Source organism: Camelus ferus, chromosome 20, assembly GCF_009834535.1.
Source record: "Camelus ferus isolate YT-003-E chromosome 20, BCGSAC_Cfer_1.0, whole genome shotgun sequence".
NCBI classification, from domain to species: Eukaryota; Metazoa; Chordata; class Mammalia; order Artiodactyla; family Camelidae; genus Camelus; species Camelus ferus.
This window is the reverse complement of record NC_045715.1, coordinates 31,372,031-31,392,249: the sequence shown is the minus strand read 5'-3', so window position 1 is coordinate 31,392,249 and position 20,219 is coordinate 31,372,031. Positions and strand designations below refer to the sequence as shown.

Here is a 20,219-nt window from a genome sequence, read left to right as displayed (position 1 = left end):
TGCGTGCGCACACACACGTCAAGGGGAGGCCTGTAATGAAACCCAAGCACACGCACCAAGGAGTCTGCGGGAGAGGGAAAGAGGTGAATCTGGCCTTCAGGAAGCACAGGGCCTGGGAACCGGTTCTGGACCCCAGGATGTCTCAGCACAAGAGTTAAACCACAAGTAGACGGAAGTAATTTGTCGGTATAAAGTTTTACCACTCTTGAAATACTACAGACCTCTCTTCCAAAGTAAAGAAAGTACCTTTTTCTCGTTTTCCCACAGTTCCTAGCAGTGTTCAGTGAAGGTCAAAATAGGAAATTAATCACTGTGCTCTTGGAGGAAACTTGTTTGCATCTGTACTGTATTGGAAAAGATTAAGTACTCACAGCTATGTACAAAAAAAGTTTAAATGCTGTAATCCCGGCTTCATCCCCTAGTGTTTTGTAATCAGCTTTTTCAAACCTCTTCCCTTCTACTGTAAGCTAATAAATTATAGTTCTAGAAACTTTGCAAAATTTATCTTGGCTTTCTCCTATGATGTCCTCATGTTGGACTGTATATTTATACACGGCTTTAAAAATTTGGTTAAATGGTACACACTTAATCCTGGCTTAAGTAAGTGGATTCTTGAAGTATAACAAATCTGTCAACATCTATCACAACGCGTCTGCCTGGCAAGAGGGTGACAAATCATCAGTGCCATCGCATTGTATACTTAATAATTACAGTAAAAATGTTTTGGTAGATTTTATTCACATAAAATTTTTTAATCATAAGCAAAGTCATAACCAGGAACTCCAAACAATACAGTGAAAATATATTTTACTTTAACTTAAGGCACTAAATACAGATTTCTTTAGAGCACACTCATGTCATTTATTTACACACTATTTTAAGAATTCATAATAAATAAACACTTTCCATCTCACTTTGTCCTTCCTTTGTAGCTTTATATATATATTCACAATGAAGTAAAGCCTTCCAAATAAATGGAATTAAATGCAATCATCCTTAAAGTTTACCAGATACAGGTGAGAGAAGGAAACACCTAAGAACAATGCAAAGGCATCTTTAATCCATCAATTTTCCAAGAATTTATCTTTAAGCTCATGCCAAGCTTAATGGAACAGTAACACAAAACCTATAGTACAGAGCAGTGAAATGATTCTTATTCTATTGCTGTTTACCAGAAACACTTACACATTAACAGCAGCAGCAGACTGTCCCTATGTTATCAGTAAATGTACTTATTCTACATTCATTCACTGAACTCACAAAAAACTTAGTGAAACGTTTTCCTATTACCTTTGCACATTGTTGTCACAAACAGTAAATGTTTCCTGGAGCCAAATACTTCCTACTACCCAGAAAACACAGCAGCATATCAGTCAAATATTTAACAAAATACACACCAACACATTAGTGAAAAGGGCTGGCTTTACTAAAAGATTTTTCTCAGTGTACTAGAGGAGTCATCGGCTCTGAGTGATAAGTTTTTAAAGATACAAATGAATTAATGTAAAGTTCAATATAATAATATATGTCTCTGATTAAATAAATACTGTTCTTGTCCACCTCTATCTATATATATATATAAAACATTTATAATTCAAGTTAATATTTTGAGAATGGAATGAAGGAAAAAAGACAAATAGGTAAATGTATTTTGTTCAAAGGGCTGAGACACTGCCAGGGCATCCCCTTCCTAGTCCGTCCTGTATGAAATCCACTCACAGGCTGGATGCTATGTACAGATTTCTGAAACTCACAACCACCAGTCAAGCCAATAGAACCATTAAAGCTCACACTACTGCAAGCGCCAAGCTCTGCTCTATTAGTATAATTGCCTGCTACTATTTTAGACATTTCCAAAAATGCTCATGGCTCTAAATGTGACTGTTCTCTCCCTCTCTTTTTTTAATGGAAATTGAAGTAGAAAGAAATTTTTCTATCATTCTGTTCAGATCAACTATTAACCTTTAAGATAACTTTTATGCAATTTCATCTGAAATGAAATTTGTCAAAAGGCAAACTAGTCCTGTTGGTTTTATTTATTTATTATGCTGTTCTTAATACAGTTACCTTCTGACTGTGTGCACAGACTATTCACACAGGGTGTGCAAATGCTGCTCGAGAACCAAAGAACAACAGGCACCAAATGCCAGGATCAGGGCGTCCGCAGTGACAAGGATGGTGGATCTGCCCGGTACCTGGCACCACTGTTCTTTACCATCACAGATCATCAGCACTTAGCTGGGTGGCATATTTATTGCAGGTTATTTCTGCAGCTGCAAAACAGTTACCTTGTTTATTTCACATTGTCAAAACTTTGAAGATCACACGAGTAATGTTAATTCCTTGCCTCAGGTCCTGATGAACAGTTCTCAAACCCAGTTTTTCCTCTAATAGATACAAGCTAGTCTGCCCCAACTCAGGTTCTTCATATTAATTCTGATTATTAGAAGGTACCACTTAGCAAAGGTAAGATGACAGTTAATTCACAACAAACCCTGGGCTCTGAACAAGTATGTTAAGAAAAAAATAATAGGAGCAGAGTGGTTATTTCTATGAACCAAACATTGGAGGAAAAAGCAGAAGCAGCACTCACTCTCCTGAAGGTTAACAGAGCGCTGGGAGATCATTCAGTCATTTAACATACGATTACTGTAAAAGATCAAAGACCCTAAGTTCCATTTTAAATTCAGCTCTACTGCTTAAAAAGTAAGGCATAAAATTCCCAAAGGTAAGTATAAAAATCTCTTTCTCAGTGTGACCCAATCAAAACCAGACTGGTATTCAGGTCATAACTTTTCTGCAGGACTTGGATCCATCTCTGGTTGCAAAAAACAACATGAGAAAGTTAAAAATGGTAACAAAAATTAATGAGCTTTTAAAAATTGTGATTTTAAATAACTTGTGAGTTATAAGAAAGTAAATAAATGTCAAATACAAACATAACCTTTCCTGAGAGCTGTGTTCTAAGGGGATGTGGAAGCCTGCCTCTAGTCTAGTGTCCTCTCACCACCTCCTGTAAGTCACACGGTCTGTACATCCACACACACAAACACACACACACACACAACTACATAACTCACACAAAGGCATTAAGCACAGAGAGAAAAGCACTTTTCCTTATTTTCTGAATTTCCTATTAGCAATAACCTTCAAAAGATATCTTTTGAGGCTTCACTACCTTAAGGGTCTTAACAAAGACACAAGGGGGGAAGACTCAGGCTTTGTATCAGTCTTTTTTTTCTGTAACAGCTTTTCTTAAAATCATTTCTTCATTAGATCTGCTCTACCTGGTTGATCCATTTTATTAACCATCACAGAGAATTTCCTACCTCAACGGTTTACTTGGGATACACACTCTTATTAAAGGTAAATATAAAAATATAGGAACCTTTTCCTCCCTGATACACAAAATCCACAAATTTTATTAAGATTTTTGTTGTTTAATTTACAAATATAAAAACTTATTCGAAAAGCAGACCCATGAAATTTTGGTATAGTTTCACCTGAAGATGTGTCAAATCTTCATTGCAAAGAGAAAAAAAAAAGGCAAAGGCAGTATTTTTCTTAAAAAAAAGTTTCCGGTTGGACAAACGGTGTTAACGAATGATTTTCTAGCAGTTTTTTCCTATGGTCAGGGTCTTCTGTACTAGCTAATGCTGCAAAGCAAAACACAAGGAAAAACAGAACACAATCATTTTGGCATGCTTGGTCCAAGCGCTCTGTCTTTCAAAGTAGACTTTTTCATAGTGAGAACACCACTCCTGGGGTATGTCCTAATCAAAGCCGCTTTATACAAACCCCCGCACACTCGTTACCCAATTAAAGGATCGTCGTCGTCATCTTGCAGCTGAAGTCGGGAGAATGGCCGGGGCCCCGAGAGTCTGTTCTGCATGACTATGATGAGGCAGGTGAGAGTGGTTAAGACCAAGAGCGCACCAATAACAATTCCGATGGCTTCTGGGAGATTGATGCACCACTGGTCGACCAGCAAGCACTTGGTATGACTGAAGGTTCCATTATTGAGACGTGGCTTTAATCCCAGGATGTGGCACATCATTGGGTAAATGTCCACAATGTTAATGGTGCTATGTTTGTAGCCTTTGTGAAATGCAGGCCCATGGGCAGCTAGGAACGGATTCATACTCGGCAAAGAATTATCATAACCATGGTCACCTACTGAAAAAGAACAACAGGACGTTAATAAACAAGATCGTTTCTATCACAAAATAACTCACTTTTATTGTCAAGACACTAGGTTCTTACCAGTGCATTCTCACCCATTAGAATTCTGATGAATTGGGTAAAATTTCCTGTTTCCTTCGACTCGGCCACATCCCGTATTTCACACACACCCCCTTTGTCCCAATCACTCATGGCCTCAGGCTTTAAAACTATGTCTCAACCTGATGTACTCATCTCTCAGTCTGAGCCCCATTTATATCACCTGTCCGGGTCCAGCACTGTTTGCAAAAGCACACTGCAAACAGCACCGGAGACAGAGTGGGTAGGAAGAGGAGTCAGTGAGACCAGTGCGTGGGGAGGCGGGGGATCTGCAGCCTCCCCTGTCAGCTGCTCTGGGACAAGAAACAGGACTGTATTACCTACCCCTGGCTTCATGACAGCTAACCAACACCTCAACGTCTGCAGGGCCAGGTGACTGACAATGTTACCAAAGGATCTTCTTGCATTGCAGGTGAAGGCTAAGCTAAGCTGACTTCCAACTTGTCAGTCCAGTGAAAGTCTAACTCAGAAAAATCTGATGGTCTCCGGTATCACTCCAATACCAGTCTCAATAGTGCCTTTTAATATACGCCAATTACATTTAATAAGCTCCCTCTCCCTTATGAAGTGCAGGTGGCTGAGTGATGAGTGTAACGTGTCTGTTACCTCATTCTTTAACAGCATGTGTAAAACATTTCATAACAAAAATAACGCACGTGACCAATACAATGCAAAGCAGAATGTAACGCTATAGATACTATGATTTCAATACTGTAAATGAATGATTATAATATGAATAATATAAATAATATGACCACAATAAAAACATGCATGTGTATGTAACAGAGAAAAAGATTAGAAGGGGAAAACTCCCGCAATGAACACTTGTCTACACTTCTGTATGGAGGGATTACGGACAGTTTTTGTTCCCTTTTCTAAATGTTTTCTTTATTTTCTAAGTCTTCAATAATGAGTACATAAACATAAGTAATACATAAAGTCCAAAGGCCTTCAGTCTTATCCTCGCCTGGTGTGTCTGAGCTGCTCTGGATCAGGGACCTGCAGACGGCAGCCCCCGGCCACGTGCAGCCCCCCGCCTGTCCCTGTAAAGGAAGTGTCAGCAGAACACCCCGTGTCAGTCTGTTCACATACTGGCCATGGCTGCTTCCCCACCACACAGGCAGAACTGAGGAGCTGAGACAGAGACCAGCTGGCCCACAAAGCCTAAGATATTTACCATCTGCCCTTCCACAGAAAAATTTTCTAACTCCTGCTGTAGTCTACAAAAATCAGATTTTAAAAAAATGTATTCAAGATGTATTTACATATGGGTAAGTAAGCTTCAGTTCAGGGAAGATCTGGAATTCTCCCCCATACGTTTCCTCAGTTTTAGGAGAGATTTGGGTCCATCTATTTAATCTACTTGGTAGATTTTTGCTTGCACACTTTCTGGTTCTTGCCCGGTGTTCTAAATGGCTGTAGCACTCAGGTAAAGGATTTCATCATTGGGAAAAGACCTAGGATTACCTAGACAAATATGTATTTTTAAACAAAAATAAAAAGGAATTTGAACTAGCTAATCTCTCCCCTTTTACTTTCTTTACTTTTTAGTCTTCTCTGTTCCTTTACTATTCCTTTATTTTTACAGGTCAAGAGAAGGTTACTTGAAGGTTACTGACAGTAGTGCAGTTTGGGAAATAAAGTAAAATGACTCCTTGACCCTTAAGATCACCCAATCTTCTAATCTGAGGGTGAAACAGCAGTTTCTATAAATTGCTTCCAAATGAAAACCTGATAATAATCTAGTTGAAAATTAAACTAATTATACTGTGTCAACATCTCTAAATCAAAGTACCCTGTTAACGGGACAATGTCACAACATGTGATTTATCCCTGGGATCCAAAAGGAAGATCCTAAATCAATACTTACATTTTGGTGGTGATGATTTATTTAGCACAATTGTCCAGCCTTCATCAGCAACCAGAATAATGGGCTGAATTCGATCATTATGTTGGTAATGAAATCTGGCAGGAATGTCTTCTTTGAGATAAACATTCATGTGCGAGTTACAGATTTTCAGTTTGTTATAAGCCTCTGTTATGTCTGGAAGGAAAGGAAGTAGCAGGAAAAAAAGTCATGGTTGACTGATAAGGAAAAAATATTTCTAACTAGAATAACTGGAAGTAAGTCCTGAACAATGTTATCCATTACATCACTTTTAATCATTTAAAAAACAGAGCAATAATAATTATGTAACAGTGTTGGAGACAGACAGACACACACCTTTTCAAGTGTTCACTTCTCTGTCTCTCTCATGTTGTGATTATCCCTGGTGGACTTTTACACAAAGAGGACAAATTTCACACCTGGCTTCCTAAGTAAATATAAACTCCTTACATATTATTACTCATTACTAATTCTAAGATCAGTAAATGAAAGGTAGATCTCACACAAAAGTCCAAGATGTTTTTTAAGGATCAAAATTTACTTTTTTCATTAGTGTGAATAATTAAGAAATACATCAGAAAGCAAAGAAATAATCATCTTGAACCTAAACTTTAAGCTAACTGATTGCTTAAAAACTTATGCATTAGGGGCAAAATATAATCTCACTCTAAGAGTAGGTGGTCGTGAACTACAAAAAGCCCAAGCTTCATTCTTTTACAAAACCCTCCCTTAATCAACTGCCCCATTCAAATATTCCTTGCTGAAAGTTTACTTACTGATTTTGGGAAGTATTGCAGCAACTGGGGTCAAGTCTATAAGAGCGTAGTCTGAACGGTTGATGCACGCATCCAAGTTTATCAGCCTCCCCGAAGAACACTGCGTCATCCCATGATCACTTGTGATGATCACGTTAAGATTTTCCCACAGCCCTAACGCCTTGAGCTTGTGGACTAGCTCACCAATATGGTCATCTATCTCCTTCAACACTCTGCGCATGTTGTCTTTATCTTCAGGGCCGTACCTGTGGCCGCTTGCATCTGGCTCTTCCCAATAGAGTGTCGCAAAGGTGACTGGTGGGTTGGAACTGCTCAGCCACGTGGTGATGTTACTGAGCCTCTCCCCAAATGACACCGAGGAGCTGTAGTTCATGAAATAGGAAGGCGTGGCATTGCGAATGGGGACGTCGGTCCCAGGCCACATAGCAGCAGCGCTGGACCTGTTTTCCTGAAGCTGGTTGGTCACCCAAATAGGCACTGCCTCATTCCACCAGAAAGGATCCTTGTCATTGAAGTCAGAGAAGTGTTTCTTGGTGACGACATCATACATGGAGTTAGCCACAATGCCATGGCTTTCTTCATACAGGCCTGTCACGATACTGTAGTGGTTTGGAAATGTTTTTGTGATAAAAACATTTTTAACCTGCTCTACTAAGATGCCTTCTTTGATAAAATTCTGGAGATGAGGAAATTCAAAGTTCCGGAGATAGTCAGCTCTGAAGCCATCAAAGGATACAAGTAGTAGCTTGGGTGGCAACGTATAGGAAGAGTTCCCTCTGCCACCAGTTATGAGTCCAGAAAACAGAAGTATCAGAAATAAGTGCATAATGGACGCGTTGAAGGAGGGCAATCAGGGTTCCTAAAATATAAACACACCATTCACAAGTAATGTTATTTGATTTGGGTTAGGTTTCTGAAGTTTAGCCACGAGGAGATGAAAACCAACATTTGTAAACCTTTTTATACCAGCTTTACCTATATCAGCTGAGAAAGTAAACAGTGTCACTGAAAGATAACTGAATAAAGCTAAAGTTGGAAAAAATAAAAATTGCCTCTCCTTGTCCAATCATGTGTCCTGCCCCATTTTTCATGCTCTGAAAGGGATGTGGGCGATTCTTATATTTGTGGAGACACAAATAGTCCTATTTGGCTACCTTGCTTGTCTGCAGCAGCAAAAAGTTGTTCTAGATTCTTATCCTATGTTCTTATTTAAGCCTTCAGAATAATTTAGCTCACCCTCTCCCAAGAATACACCAAGACATCCACAGACCCACCCATTCACTCAGAACATCTGCTGATCTTTGACAGAATGTTGCCTACTTCAAATGACAAAATTCCTCACAAAATCTAGTAGGAGGAAAAAAAGAGAAGAAAAAGGCAATTCGTGTGGGACCTGTCCTGTAGGGAGGGAGCAGCAAAGGAGGAATAGCGCTCTTATGCTGGGACGCCCCCCCTCCAATGGAGAGGGCAGTGGGATGGGGCAGGGGGGATCCTCCGAGGCTTGGAGGAGTGCACAGCAGCTGCCTCGCCAACAGAACTGAGAGAAACCAGCACAAAAGGTCCCTATGATCCCCAGCCCTAGATGCGAGCTGGTGGGGGTGGGCTGGGGCTGGCTGCCCAAGCCAGGCGGAGGGCTGAGGCTGACTGCGCAGAGGCAGCCTCATGGGGCTGGAGTGTGCTGTGGGCCGTGGCTGGGAGTGTATACATAAAGGAATAGCCTGGGTCCCCATTAACCCAGATGGGCCAGAGCCACTGCCTCTGCTGGCCTGTGGCACCATTGCAGGTGTGTAATCAGGGGGGAAGAGGTGGGGCACAGCCATAGCCACCATATTCGCTGGTGCAGGGCTCCCAGGTGGAGGTGGGGCTGAAACCTGAATCCACACCCAGGGGCTCTGCAACTTCATAGGTGGGATTGAGATTTGTTTACAGTCCCAGGCAAAGGGGGCTGATTTGCTCCCCAGGTGCCTTTGTGGACCCGTGCCTCTAAGACAAACAAGGAGTGGAGTTCTGGCACACAGCGGGGGTGCGTGCAGGACAACGTTGTCAGCAGACCTGCCTACAGTACGTGGACGAGGCACTGGGGACAGCGCTGACTAGGTGGCATGCCATGGATCCAGGTGTATGACTGCGTGATCTTTACAACGGACCCAGATGTCGGTGGATCTGCACTGATAGCTCTGAGGGTAACCACAAGTCAAAAGCACACAATAGAATCACAAAAACCAAAAAGAAATCAAGATAATACAAAAGAAAATAATCAAACCACAAGAAGAAAAAGGAACAAAGAGGAAATACCAAGTCAACTGGAAAATTAAGTTCAAAATGGCAATAAACACACATCAATCAATAATTACCATAAGTGTCAATGGAAAAAAATGCTCCAATCAAAAGACAGAGTGGCAGACTGAATAATAAAAACAAGAGCCTAAAATATGTTGTCTACCAAAGACCTACTTTAGGGTGAAAAACATACGTAGATTGAAAGTGAGATGATGGAAAAGATTTTATGCAAATGGAAACAACAAGAAAGTGGAAGTAGAAATAGGTATCAGACAAAACAGACTTTAAAACAAAGGCCATAGAAAAATACGTATATATTGATTACTATGTAATGGTGATACTATATAATTACTATATAAGGAGCAATACAAGATGAAGATACTACACTTCTTAACATACATGCACCCAATATAGGAGCACCTAAATACATAAAGACATAAATACTAACAGACATAAAGGGAGAAATTGATGGGAACACAATCATAGTAGGAGATTTTAACACCCCATTAATATCACTGGACAGATCTTTTAAACAGAAAATCAATAAGGCAATGGGAGATACTAAATGACACGACAGAACAGTTGGACTCAGTTGATCCTTGTAGGACATTACATCTCCAAAAAACCAGAATGTACATTCTTTTCAAGTGTGATGGAACATTCTCTAGGCTAGAAAATTTACTCGGACACAAAAGAAGCCTCAACAAATTTAAGAGGATAGAAATTATTTCAAGCATCTTTTCTGACCACAATGTTATGAAACTAGAAATCAACCACAGAAAAACAAAGGAGAAAAAAAGAGCATTGAGATTAAACAACATGCTACTGAAAAACAATGGGTCAACAATGAAATCAAAGAAGAAATTAAAAATACTTTAAGACAAATGACAAAACACAACCACACAAAATCCATGGGATGCAGCAAAAGCAGTCCTAAGAGGGAAGTTCATAATGATACAGGCCTTCCTCAAAAACAAGAACAATCTCAAGTAAACATCCTAACCTATCACCTAAAGGAATTAGAAAAAGAAGAGCAAACAAAACCTAAAGTCAGCAGAAGAAAGGAAATTATAAATATCAGGGTGGAAGTAAATAAAATGGAGATTTAAAAAATAGAGGAAAAAATCCATCAAACCAAGAGCTAGTTTTTTGAAAGAGTAAACAAAATTGACAAATCTCTGGCCAGGCTCACCAAGAAGAAAAGAGAACACACACACACACAAAACAAAATAAGAAAGGAAAATGGAGAAATTACAACCAGTATCACAGAAATGTAAAAAAAAAAAAAAAAATACTATAAACAACTATATGGAAACAAACTGGACAACATAGAAAAAATGGACAAGTATCTGGAAACACACAGTCCACCGAGATTAAATCAAGAAGAAATTGACCACTTTAACAGACTGATTACTAGAAATGAAATAGAATCAGCAATTAAAAAAATCTCCCCTATAGATAAAAGTCCAAGACCAGACGGCTTCTCTGGGGAAGTCTACCAAACATACAGAGAACTCACCCCAGTCCTTCTCAAACTCTTCCAAAAGATTGAAAAGAAGGGAGTACTCCCAAACTCATGCTATGAAGCCATCATTACCCTGATACCAAAACCAGACAAGGACACTACTAAAAAAGAAAATTACAGGCCAACATCACTGATGAACATAGACACAAAAATACAAAACATTAGTAAACAGAATCCAACAGCACATAAAAAGGATCAAACAACATTATCAAGTTGGATTCAACCGAGGGACACAAGGATGGTTTAACATAAACAAATCAATCAATGTGATACACCACATCAACAAAGGAAAGGGCAAAAAACACATGATCACCTCAATAGATGCAGAAAAAGCATTTGATAAAACAACACCCATTTATGGTAAACCAACAAAGTGGGTATAGAGGGAACATATTTCAAGATAATAAAAGCTATTTATGACAAACCTACAGCCAGGATAATACCCAATGGTGAAAAACTGAAAGTCTTCCCACTAAAATCTGGAACAAGACAAGGATGCCCACTCTCACCATTTCTATTCAACATAGTCTTGGAAGTCCTAGCCACAGCAATCAGGCAAGAAAAAGAAAAGGGATCCAAATTGGAAGAGAAGAGGTAAAATCATCACTATATGCAGATGACATGATACTATATACAGAAAACCCTAAAAGCTCCACACAAAAACTACCAGAGCTAATAAAAGAATTTGGCAAGGTCGCAGGATGCAAGATGAACATACAGCAATCAGTTGCATTTCTTTACACTAACAATGAAAATAGCAGGAAAAGAAAGTAAAGAAACAATCCCTTTTAAAACTGCATCCAAAACAATAAAATATCTAAGAATAAATCTGACCAAGGAGGTGAAAGACTTATACACAGACAACTACAAAACACTGATTAAGGAAATTAAAGATGACCTAAAGAAAAGGAAAGACTCCATGCTCTTGGACTGGGAGAATCAATATTGTTAAGATGACCACACTGCCCAAGGCAATCTACAGATTTAATGTGATCTCTATCAAATTACCCAGGACATTTTTCACAGAACTAGAACAAATAATCCTATAACTTATATGGAATCACAAAAGACCCAGAACCGTCGAAGCAATACAGAAGAGAAAAATGAAGCTGGAGGAGTAACCCTCCCAAAAGTCAGACAATACTATAGAACTACAGTAATCAAAACAGCATAAAAACAGACATGGATCAATGGAACAGAATAGACAGCCCAGAAATAAACCCACAGACCTATGGTTAATTAATCTTTGACAAAGGAGGCAAGAATACACAATGCAGAAAAGACAGTCTCTTCAGCAAGTGGTATTGGGAAAACTGGACAGCAGCATGTAAATCAATGAAGTTAGAACACTCCCTCACACCATACACAAAAATAAACTCAAAATGGCTTAAAGGCTTAAATATAAGACAAGATATGATAAACCTCCTAGAAGAAAATACAGGCAAAACATTCTCTGACAAAAATCTTAGCAACATTCTCTAGGGCACTCTACCCAGGCAAGAGAAATAAAAGCAAAAATAAACAAATGGGACCTAATCAAACTTATAAGCTTTTGCACAGCAAAGGAAACTAATTAAAACAAAATGACAACCTATTAAATGGGAGAAAATATCTACAAATGATGCGACTGAGAATGATTTAATTTCCAGAATATATAAACAGCTCATACAACTTAATAACAAAAAAACCCAACCAACCCAATCCAAAAATGGGCAGAAGACCCAAATAAGCAATTTTCCAATGAAGACATACAAATGGCCAACAGACACATGAAAAAATGCTCAGCATTGCTAATTATCAGAGAAATGCAACTCAAAACTACAATGAGGTATCACCTCACACCAGTCAGAATGGCCATCATTCAAAAGTCCACGAATGATAAATGCTGGAGAGGATGTGGAAAAAAGGGAACCCTTCCTACTGCTGGTGGGAATGTAGTTTGGTGCAGCCATTATGGAAAACAGTATGGAGATTCCTCAAAAGACAAAAAACAAACTTACCATATGATCCAGCAATCCCACTCCTGGGCATATATCCGGAGGGAACTCTAATTCAAAAAGATACATGCACCCCAATGTTCACAGCAGCACTATATACAATAGCCAAGACATGGAAACAAACTAAATATCCATCGACAGATGAATAGATAAAGAAGTTGTGGTATGTTTATACAATGAAATACTTCTCAGCCATAAAAAAGAATAAAATAATGCCATTTGCAGCAACATGGATGGACCTGGAGAATGCCATTCTAAGTGAAGTAAGCCAGAAAGAGAAAGAAAAATACCATATGGTATCACTCATATGTGGAATCTAAAAAAAAGAAAAAATTCGACACTAATGAACTCATCTACAAAACAAACAGACTCACAGACATAGTAAACAATTTTCTGGTTACCAGGGGAAAGGCAGTAGGAAGGGCTAAATCTGGAATTTGAGATTTGTAAATGTCAGCCACTATATATAAAAATAAATTTTAAAAACCCCAAATTTCTTCTGTATAGCACAGGGAACTATATTCAGTATCTTGTAATAATCTTTTATGAAAAAGAATATGAAAACAAATATATGTATATGCATGACTGGGACATAATGCTGTACACCAGAAAGTGACAAATTGTAACTGACTACACTTCAATTTAATAAAAAAGAACAAATGAAGAAACAAAAACAATTCTTTTGCACAAAATAGAAATAACGCTAGGCTTCCAGGGACTCCAGAGAAGGAGAATATTTTTCTAGTTTAATGGTCGGTACACTATAGTTCCTTTTAACCCACAGAAACAGGAGATGGAAATTCAACCATACTGGCTCATCACCAGTTCCACCTGAAAAATAATTGGCATTAAAAAAAGGGGAGTAAGAAATAAATGTTATTTGAGAAAAAGGTCCCACTTCTATCTGTACCTGCCTAATATTCACACGAGGCTGACCAAAAGGCAAAACCTAGAGGGACCTGGATGCCACGGTAACTTCTGAAGAAATCCAACAGCTGTTGAAATGAACTTCATCACCACATTACTTTTAAACTTCCTTCTTCTTGTCAAAGACATATAGTTGGTTCCCCGTATCCACGGGTTTCACATCCATGGATTCAACCAACCGTGGATGGAAAACCCAGAGGCACCAACTGTATTCACTGTCCTACACCATTCTATTGAAGAGACTAGAGCATCGGCGGATTTCGGTATTTGCAGGGGCTCCTGGCACCAATCTCCTGTGGATACTGAGGGACAACTGTAACTCTTGTATGTAATTCCCCAGGCTCAGAGCTCCCCATGATTTTTCATTCTTTTTTAATGACCTATAATTACAAAAGCAGCTTGCCCCTAATAAATCTCTGTCTTCTTTGGTCCCTAAGGAAATAGGAGATAGGTGGTTTAGGTCGAGTGCGTCCCTCTACGTGGGCAGGAAACCTCCTCCGTAACAGGAGGGGAGGAGCAAGGGAGTCAGCTAACAGGTCAGTGGGCTGGAGGTGAAGGGAGCTGCCTCCTCTGTGCTGTAAGAGGTAGGATCAGTTACTGCAAGATGATGGCTGGTCACAGGTTCGGAGGTTTAAGAAAGAGTGACTGGGAGGACCAACGTGGGGAACAGGAGAGTACAAGGAAATAGCAGGACTGGTGGTCAGTGTTGACACCAGGTGCCGTGAATTTTGGGAGTGACCCTGATGACTGGCTTTCTCTAGCAAGCCAGTGGCCCTGGCACAGGCATGAACGAAACAGGCAGCTGATCCTCCCTGAGCTTGAGATTCTGCAGAAAGTGTGATGAAGGAAGCTGAAGATGCCAACTAAAGAGGGGCTGACATTTGATATGCAGCAGCTAAGATGAAACTGATAGAGATGTGAGAAGTAGGGAGGTTTTTGGACTAGAGGTTCTGATGAAGTTTTTTAAAAAAAAAAAAAGTCTGTTTAAAAAGTAACTTTCAGCAAAAGTCATAAGGATGCGGGGTTCTGGCCAGAGAGAGGTGAGTGAATTCATTATTCAGAGTAAGCAAACCCAGGCTATGGCCGAGTGTATGTCTCCAGAGGTCCTGGGCAGAGCAGCGGGGAGCTAACCAGCACCAACGTTAAGATGGGGAGACAGTTATGACGGGTACGATCACGAGTCATCCACTGCAATTACTTGCAGGAAGAGACTTTGTTTCTTTCAGACATACCACCTAGATGATCTGCGTGTGTGCAGTCATTCCAACACTTACTGATGGAAGCTGGGACCCACTGGAAACCAGGGACTTAAAATTCAAGACTAAAGGCACAGGATATTTTTTGGGAGGATCTTGGGGTCTGGAACATCTCTACCACTTTAATCTGAGACGGGCTGCCTTCTGAGTGTGGTACAAGGAACATCTGCTGGTGCCATCCAAGAAACCCAAACAGTATAGAGTAACAGAATCAAACTGCCTCCTTGAAGAACAGAGTAAGAATTCTTAGTCCAAGAGACATACTTTGCACAGACACAGCTTCTGGTCACAGCTCAGCAGTTTCAGCTCTCCAGAAGAGCAGTACTTGTTTCTCATTCAGTACTTGGTGCCCCTGACCTAGTGTTTACACACAACTCATCCCCTCCCTCAGACAGTCGTGACCGGGTTGGGTCAGATGACAAAACGATGCAGGCTCCTGCCCTGGGTCCAGCCACCTGAAAACAGGTGTGCAGGGCACGCAGGTCTCCATGAAAGCTGGGACTGAGTGGATTCCCTGGTTCCTCTCTGTGTCTGGCTGCTTTCCCGTAACTAAATATTTGTTTCCAATAACAGAGTAGACTAAAACAGCAAATACGTGGCAGAGTATCATAAAGATACTTAGAAATCTATTTTTAAAAAATAAAATGAAACATTATTTATTGCCTTGGCTCCTACCCTGAGTAACCCAGTCTACATTCCTAACCAATCCCACTGCACAAACTATTCTGCTGGCAAGTCCAGTCTGGTAGGTGTCAAACTGAATGCATCCCCTGCACCTCTGAATCATCTCTTTCCTTAGTTCCCTGATCCTTTGAAACAGCTTCACCGTTCTCTCCGGCAGGGATGTCCTGACAACCATCAGCTGCCAGGCTAGTCAATTCCACCTTCATCTCATCCACAGCAGCAGAGGAGACAGAAGGATCACGGAGGGAAGCTTGTTAAACTGCAGCTGTCCAGTCTCTACACCCAGGAAATTATGGTTCAGTCAGTCCAGCTGGTCTAGAGTAGAGGCCAGGAACCTGCATGTTTAACAAGCCTTTTTAACAGCTACAAATTCTTGTCTGTCTCCACTGCTTCCCTGCTTCTTAAAGTCCTCAACAGCTCCTGTCCGGAGCCCTCTGTCTTTTGACTGACCTTCCCACCTGGATCACCTTCTCCTTCCTCATCCAACATCTGCTCCCAACTTAATTTGCCTGGGAATTGCTCTGTTCCCGACACTTCCCTAATAAAAGTATTCAGTTTCCCTGTCGACACAAAAAGTCCAAACACTTTCGCCTGGCATTCAAGTCACTCCACAGTAATTTGCATGTGGACCCAACCAACACGCAAATTACCATGAAACAGTTACAGAATCATTGCCAACCTTAATTCCCTTTCGCCACACATTATCACTGTCACAATCTGTCTGAAATGTATTACAAAGTCACGGTTGCATGGTCATGGTTGCATGACTCGGTAAAATTCACACTTTAGAAGAGTGGACTGGATTGTATGTGAATTTTATCTCAATAAAACTATTCTATAAAAAAAAAACACAACGACTTGGTAAAATTCACACTTTAGAAGCGTGGACTGGATTGTATGTGAATTATATCTCAATAAAACTATTCTATAAAAAAAAAAAAACACAGAGTAGAGAGAAGTGAAATTGCAACCTTAAAAGCATCTGAAATGCCCTGCCACAAAACAGGCAACATCTTGTTGTTTCTATACATGAAATCTGTACTCTATAATAGACTTGGATGTTTTAACGTGAAAATGTATTAGTCTACTTCCCACGTGCAAAACAAGAAAACCTGTGTCTGTCCCTCTCTCACAAAATACATACAAATCAAAATCTTTCTTCCCCAAACCTTTAGTGAAGAGGATGCCCTAGATACATGTCCTGTTTCTCCCCAGGTTCATTAATCCCTCAGCACACTGCTGGGTCCTTGCGCCCAGGCTTACAAGCATGGACACAGTGCAAAGATTACAGGCTCTGAAATCAGAAGGATCCTAGAACTTGAGCTCATTTTTAGCAGATGGGTGACTGTGGGCATGTCCAACTTCTTCCAGTTTCAGTTTCTGTTGTCTGAGAAATGAGAATGCAGAGTTTCCTTTTATCCATCCTAGTTGTGTAATAGGAAAGAACAAATCTGCTCTGAGTTAGATCTGTTCCTTTGCTTAAACCCTGTGCTCTGTTTCCTAGGCTTAGTCTTGCTGGTTCTGCACCTTTTGTAAAAGGATGTTGCCTAGAGCCTAAAATATACAGGAGAGCCTAGTCTCAAGGCTCTAACCTGTAAGGATATTGAACACCTTTCCATTCATAGAAAGATAACAAGTTGCAGAGTAGAAAATAACGTTTGTTTTGTTGGAGGGTTTCAGGGACACCATGATCTGACCCACATGCACAGCTACAAGAACAAAGGAGTCCGAGAATAAAGAATTCCTGCACCAAGAAGTTTGCAACAACCAAGCATACCCCTCTCCCCTTTTTAGAATAAAAGGAGCCTGAATTCTGACTTGGGGAAGATGGTTCCCCAGGACATTAGTCTGTCATCTTCTCTGTCTGCCGGCTTTCCGAATAAAGTCATCATCCTTGTCCCAACACCCCCTCTCCTGATTTATTGGCCTGTCGTGAGGCAAGCCGAATGAATTTGGACTTGGTAACAGTTACAAAGCTGTTGTGTTGGGAAAAACGTCTGTACTATGACAGGCAGAATATTACTGTGAAACAATAAAGTAATTAGAAACAATTTAGTCTTCTTTTTACATATGATGAAGCTGAAGTCCAGTGACTGGCAAACTCAGAAAGCAATCAGTAGCTTTACAGTCTGAGCTCTCACTAATTTCATGTCCTAAACAAGTTAACAAGTCTAGTAAAAGCAAGTTAAAAAGTCTAGTATTAATCTCCAAACTATTAACAGAACTTTTCTGGCCAGAACATCTTTCATTAGCAAGTGCCTGTATCTATGTCTGCTGCATTCTGTTTCACTCCAACAGGACGTATTAAGCAATAAACAAAACACCAGTGAGAAGTTCTCAAGTTCAAGGAATAAAAATAACTAATTGCTATGTTACAAAGCATTGGGAGAAATTCTGTAAGTTTTCACACCAAAAAAAAAAGTCAAATGGAAAGGAAAAAATAGCAGAGTCATCTTAACTACATCCAAACATCCAACAGCAACAGATGTATGCAATTTTCTTCAGTTCAGGGGACAAAACACACTACCTCTCTGGGATAACTTTCTTACTAGAATCCAGTGCACCTCAGCCAATTCTAGCCCGAGTGAAGCTGGGGGTACGACAGTTACAGGATATGGTGAAAGACATTTGCCACTATTAGCACGCCATCTGCTCCCGTAATACAAAAGCCCAGTTTTAAACACTTCGCAAATACTACTTATAATGAAACTCTTACACCACTATAAAATAAAATATGCACATAGATAATTTTGGTGGTTTTCTCTAGACTATTATTAGCTGTTTACTTGATAGTCTAAAGAAAACTATAACTACTTTCTAAAAGACTTTGTTCTTAAAAAATTCTAGGATTCTAAATTATTCCCCAATTTTCCAGAGTACGCAAAAATATCTAGCAAGTGCCAACTGAAAATTGGCACTTGCCATCTGCCTCTGCAAGGACTGAATCACACTGGCACTTGCCACCTACCTCTGGTTGGACTGTATCATGAGCCACTGCGGCCACTGACCTCCAATCCTCCCTGAAAGGAGTTCCAGGTGGAGATCAGGAATGAGGCAGGCACCCTGTGCTCTGGGGAAACTGGCAGAACAGGCCTTCAGATAGATATTTTCAAGAGAAGATTTTATAAGCCCAAATTCTTGCATCTCTTCAATACAAAAGCACTAAAATTAATCATGATTTCTGCTCCTCGTGACTAGCAGCAAGCTTCTGCCTAAGTGTGTGCTTGACCACTTGTAACCCAGCTTCACTAAAATCGTACAGAACAGAGATTCCCCTTGCCTCTGCAGAGCAATTGCTCAGAGCTATCTAAAATGCTGTCTCCCTGGCTATAGCCCTCATTTTGCCCCAAATAAAACGTACCTCACAACTCTCACGTTGTGTGATTTTATTTCAGTCAACCAAGTATCCTCAAAACAGCTGCACTTACCTTACTTTCTACATCATAAAATAACCCGTGTCTTCATCAGAATCTCTCCCAAATTATATTTTGTAGCTAAGTTAAAAGCAAGAATTGAGATATTTATATTTTATATATTTTACTTATAAAATATCTCCTCCTTACTTTTCAATTAATTTCCTTAAAATAGCTGGGAACAACTTCTGGGAAAAAAAGAAAAAGCTGGAATATTAAAAGCAGCAGTTGACTTCCTATAGTACTGGCAGGGTTTCCGGCTTGGGGCCGCCAGGTGGGCTGGAGGTTAAGCAAAAACACCGCTGCGGAGCCAGGGCCGGTGTAAACCTGAGTCGGCCTGCGGTCACTAACTGTGCTGAACTCTGAGCAGGGCTCTCCTCATCTGTGTAATGGGGCGCTATGACCTCACAGGGACGCAGTGCCCAGAAAAAGAAAGCGTTGTTTGTAAAGTGCTTAACCCAGTGTCCGGCCGATAAAAAGCACGCGAGTGCTATCTTTCTTGGTAGGCTGTCTAGGAAAGCCGTTTTTCAACTTGGTTCTGTAATCACCATCAACTCTAGTCGAACATTCCGGCAGACGCAGGTGTAGCGCTGCCTGCGACGGCGCTCCTGTCCAGCCAAGCGCCCGTCGCGCCCACCCCGCGTTCCCCACCTGCCCCCGCGGCCTCTCCGCGGCGCCGCCAACCCCGCTGGCCCCAGCTGCACACCAGCGCCCGCCAGTCCACACCCCGCCGCCCAGTTTCCTTTCCTCTTCCCTCTCCGCCCCCCGCCGCCCCCTGGCCAGGTACCTCCTGGCCGCTCCGGGTTCCCCGCGGACGGCCCCCCGGGGATGTGCGGGTGCGCTGCGGGGAAGGGACCTCACCACCTCCATTTTCAAAGCCCCCCACCGGCCGGGGAGAACGCCGGTCGCGCCAGGCTCACACTCACCCGCTGCCTCCGCTCCTCTGCTGCGCGCGGAACCCGGCACTCGTGGGCACCGGGGGCGCCGGAGCCCTGAAAGGGCCGGGGCCGGGCAGGGCCGAGCTCCTCCTGAGGCGCCTGCGCAGCAGCCGGCGTCGCCCGCGGTTAACAGCCCTTCCTCCCCGAGACCTGCGCGGCCCGCTGCCCTCCGAGGGTGCGGGGCGGACCGGCGCGCGACTGCGGAACAAGCTTCCAGCCCGCGGGCGCCTAGCGGTTTCTAAGACCCGTCCCCG

General features: G+C 41.3%; 1 protein-coding gene across 3 annotated transcripts; it reads right to left on the bottom strand.

Annotated features, from left to right (window-relative positions):
• Nucleotides 1-719: 719 nt before the first annotated feature.
• On the bottom strand, nt 720-20,165 carry ENPP4 (ectonucleotide pyrophosphatase/phosphodiesterase 4). Of its 3 annotated transcripts, none has more exons than XM_032463188.1 (4): nt 19,954-20,165; nt 6,946-7,804; nt 6,152-6,325; nt 720-4,176 (listed from the first exon to the last, which is right to left on the bottom strand). In XM_032463188.1, the coding sequence occupies exons 2-4, from the start codon at nt 7,769-7,771 to the stop codon at nt 3,812-3,814; spliced, it is 1,365 nt and encodes a 454-aa protein (XP_032319079.1). In that variant the 5' UTR covers nt 7,772-7,804; nt 19,954-20,165; the 3' UTR covers nt 720-3,811. The 3 variants fall into 3 exon arrangements, with proteins under 3 accessions (XP_032319079.1, XP_032319080.1, XP_006190780.1); XM_032463189.1 differs by having other exon boundaries at nt 720-4,173; XM_006190718.3 differs by lacking the exon at nt 19,954-20,165 and adding an exon at nt 18,583-18,687.
• Nucleotides 20,166-20,219: the final 54 nt, after the last annotated feature.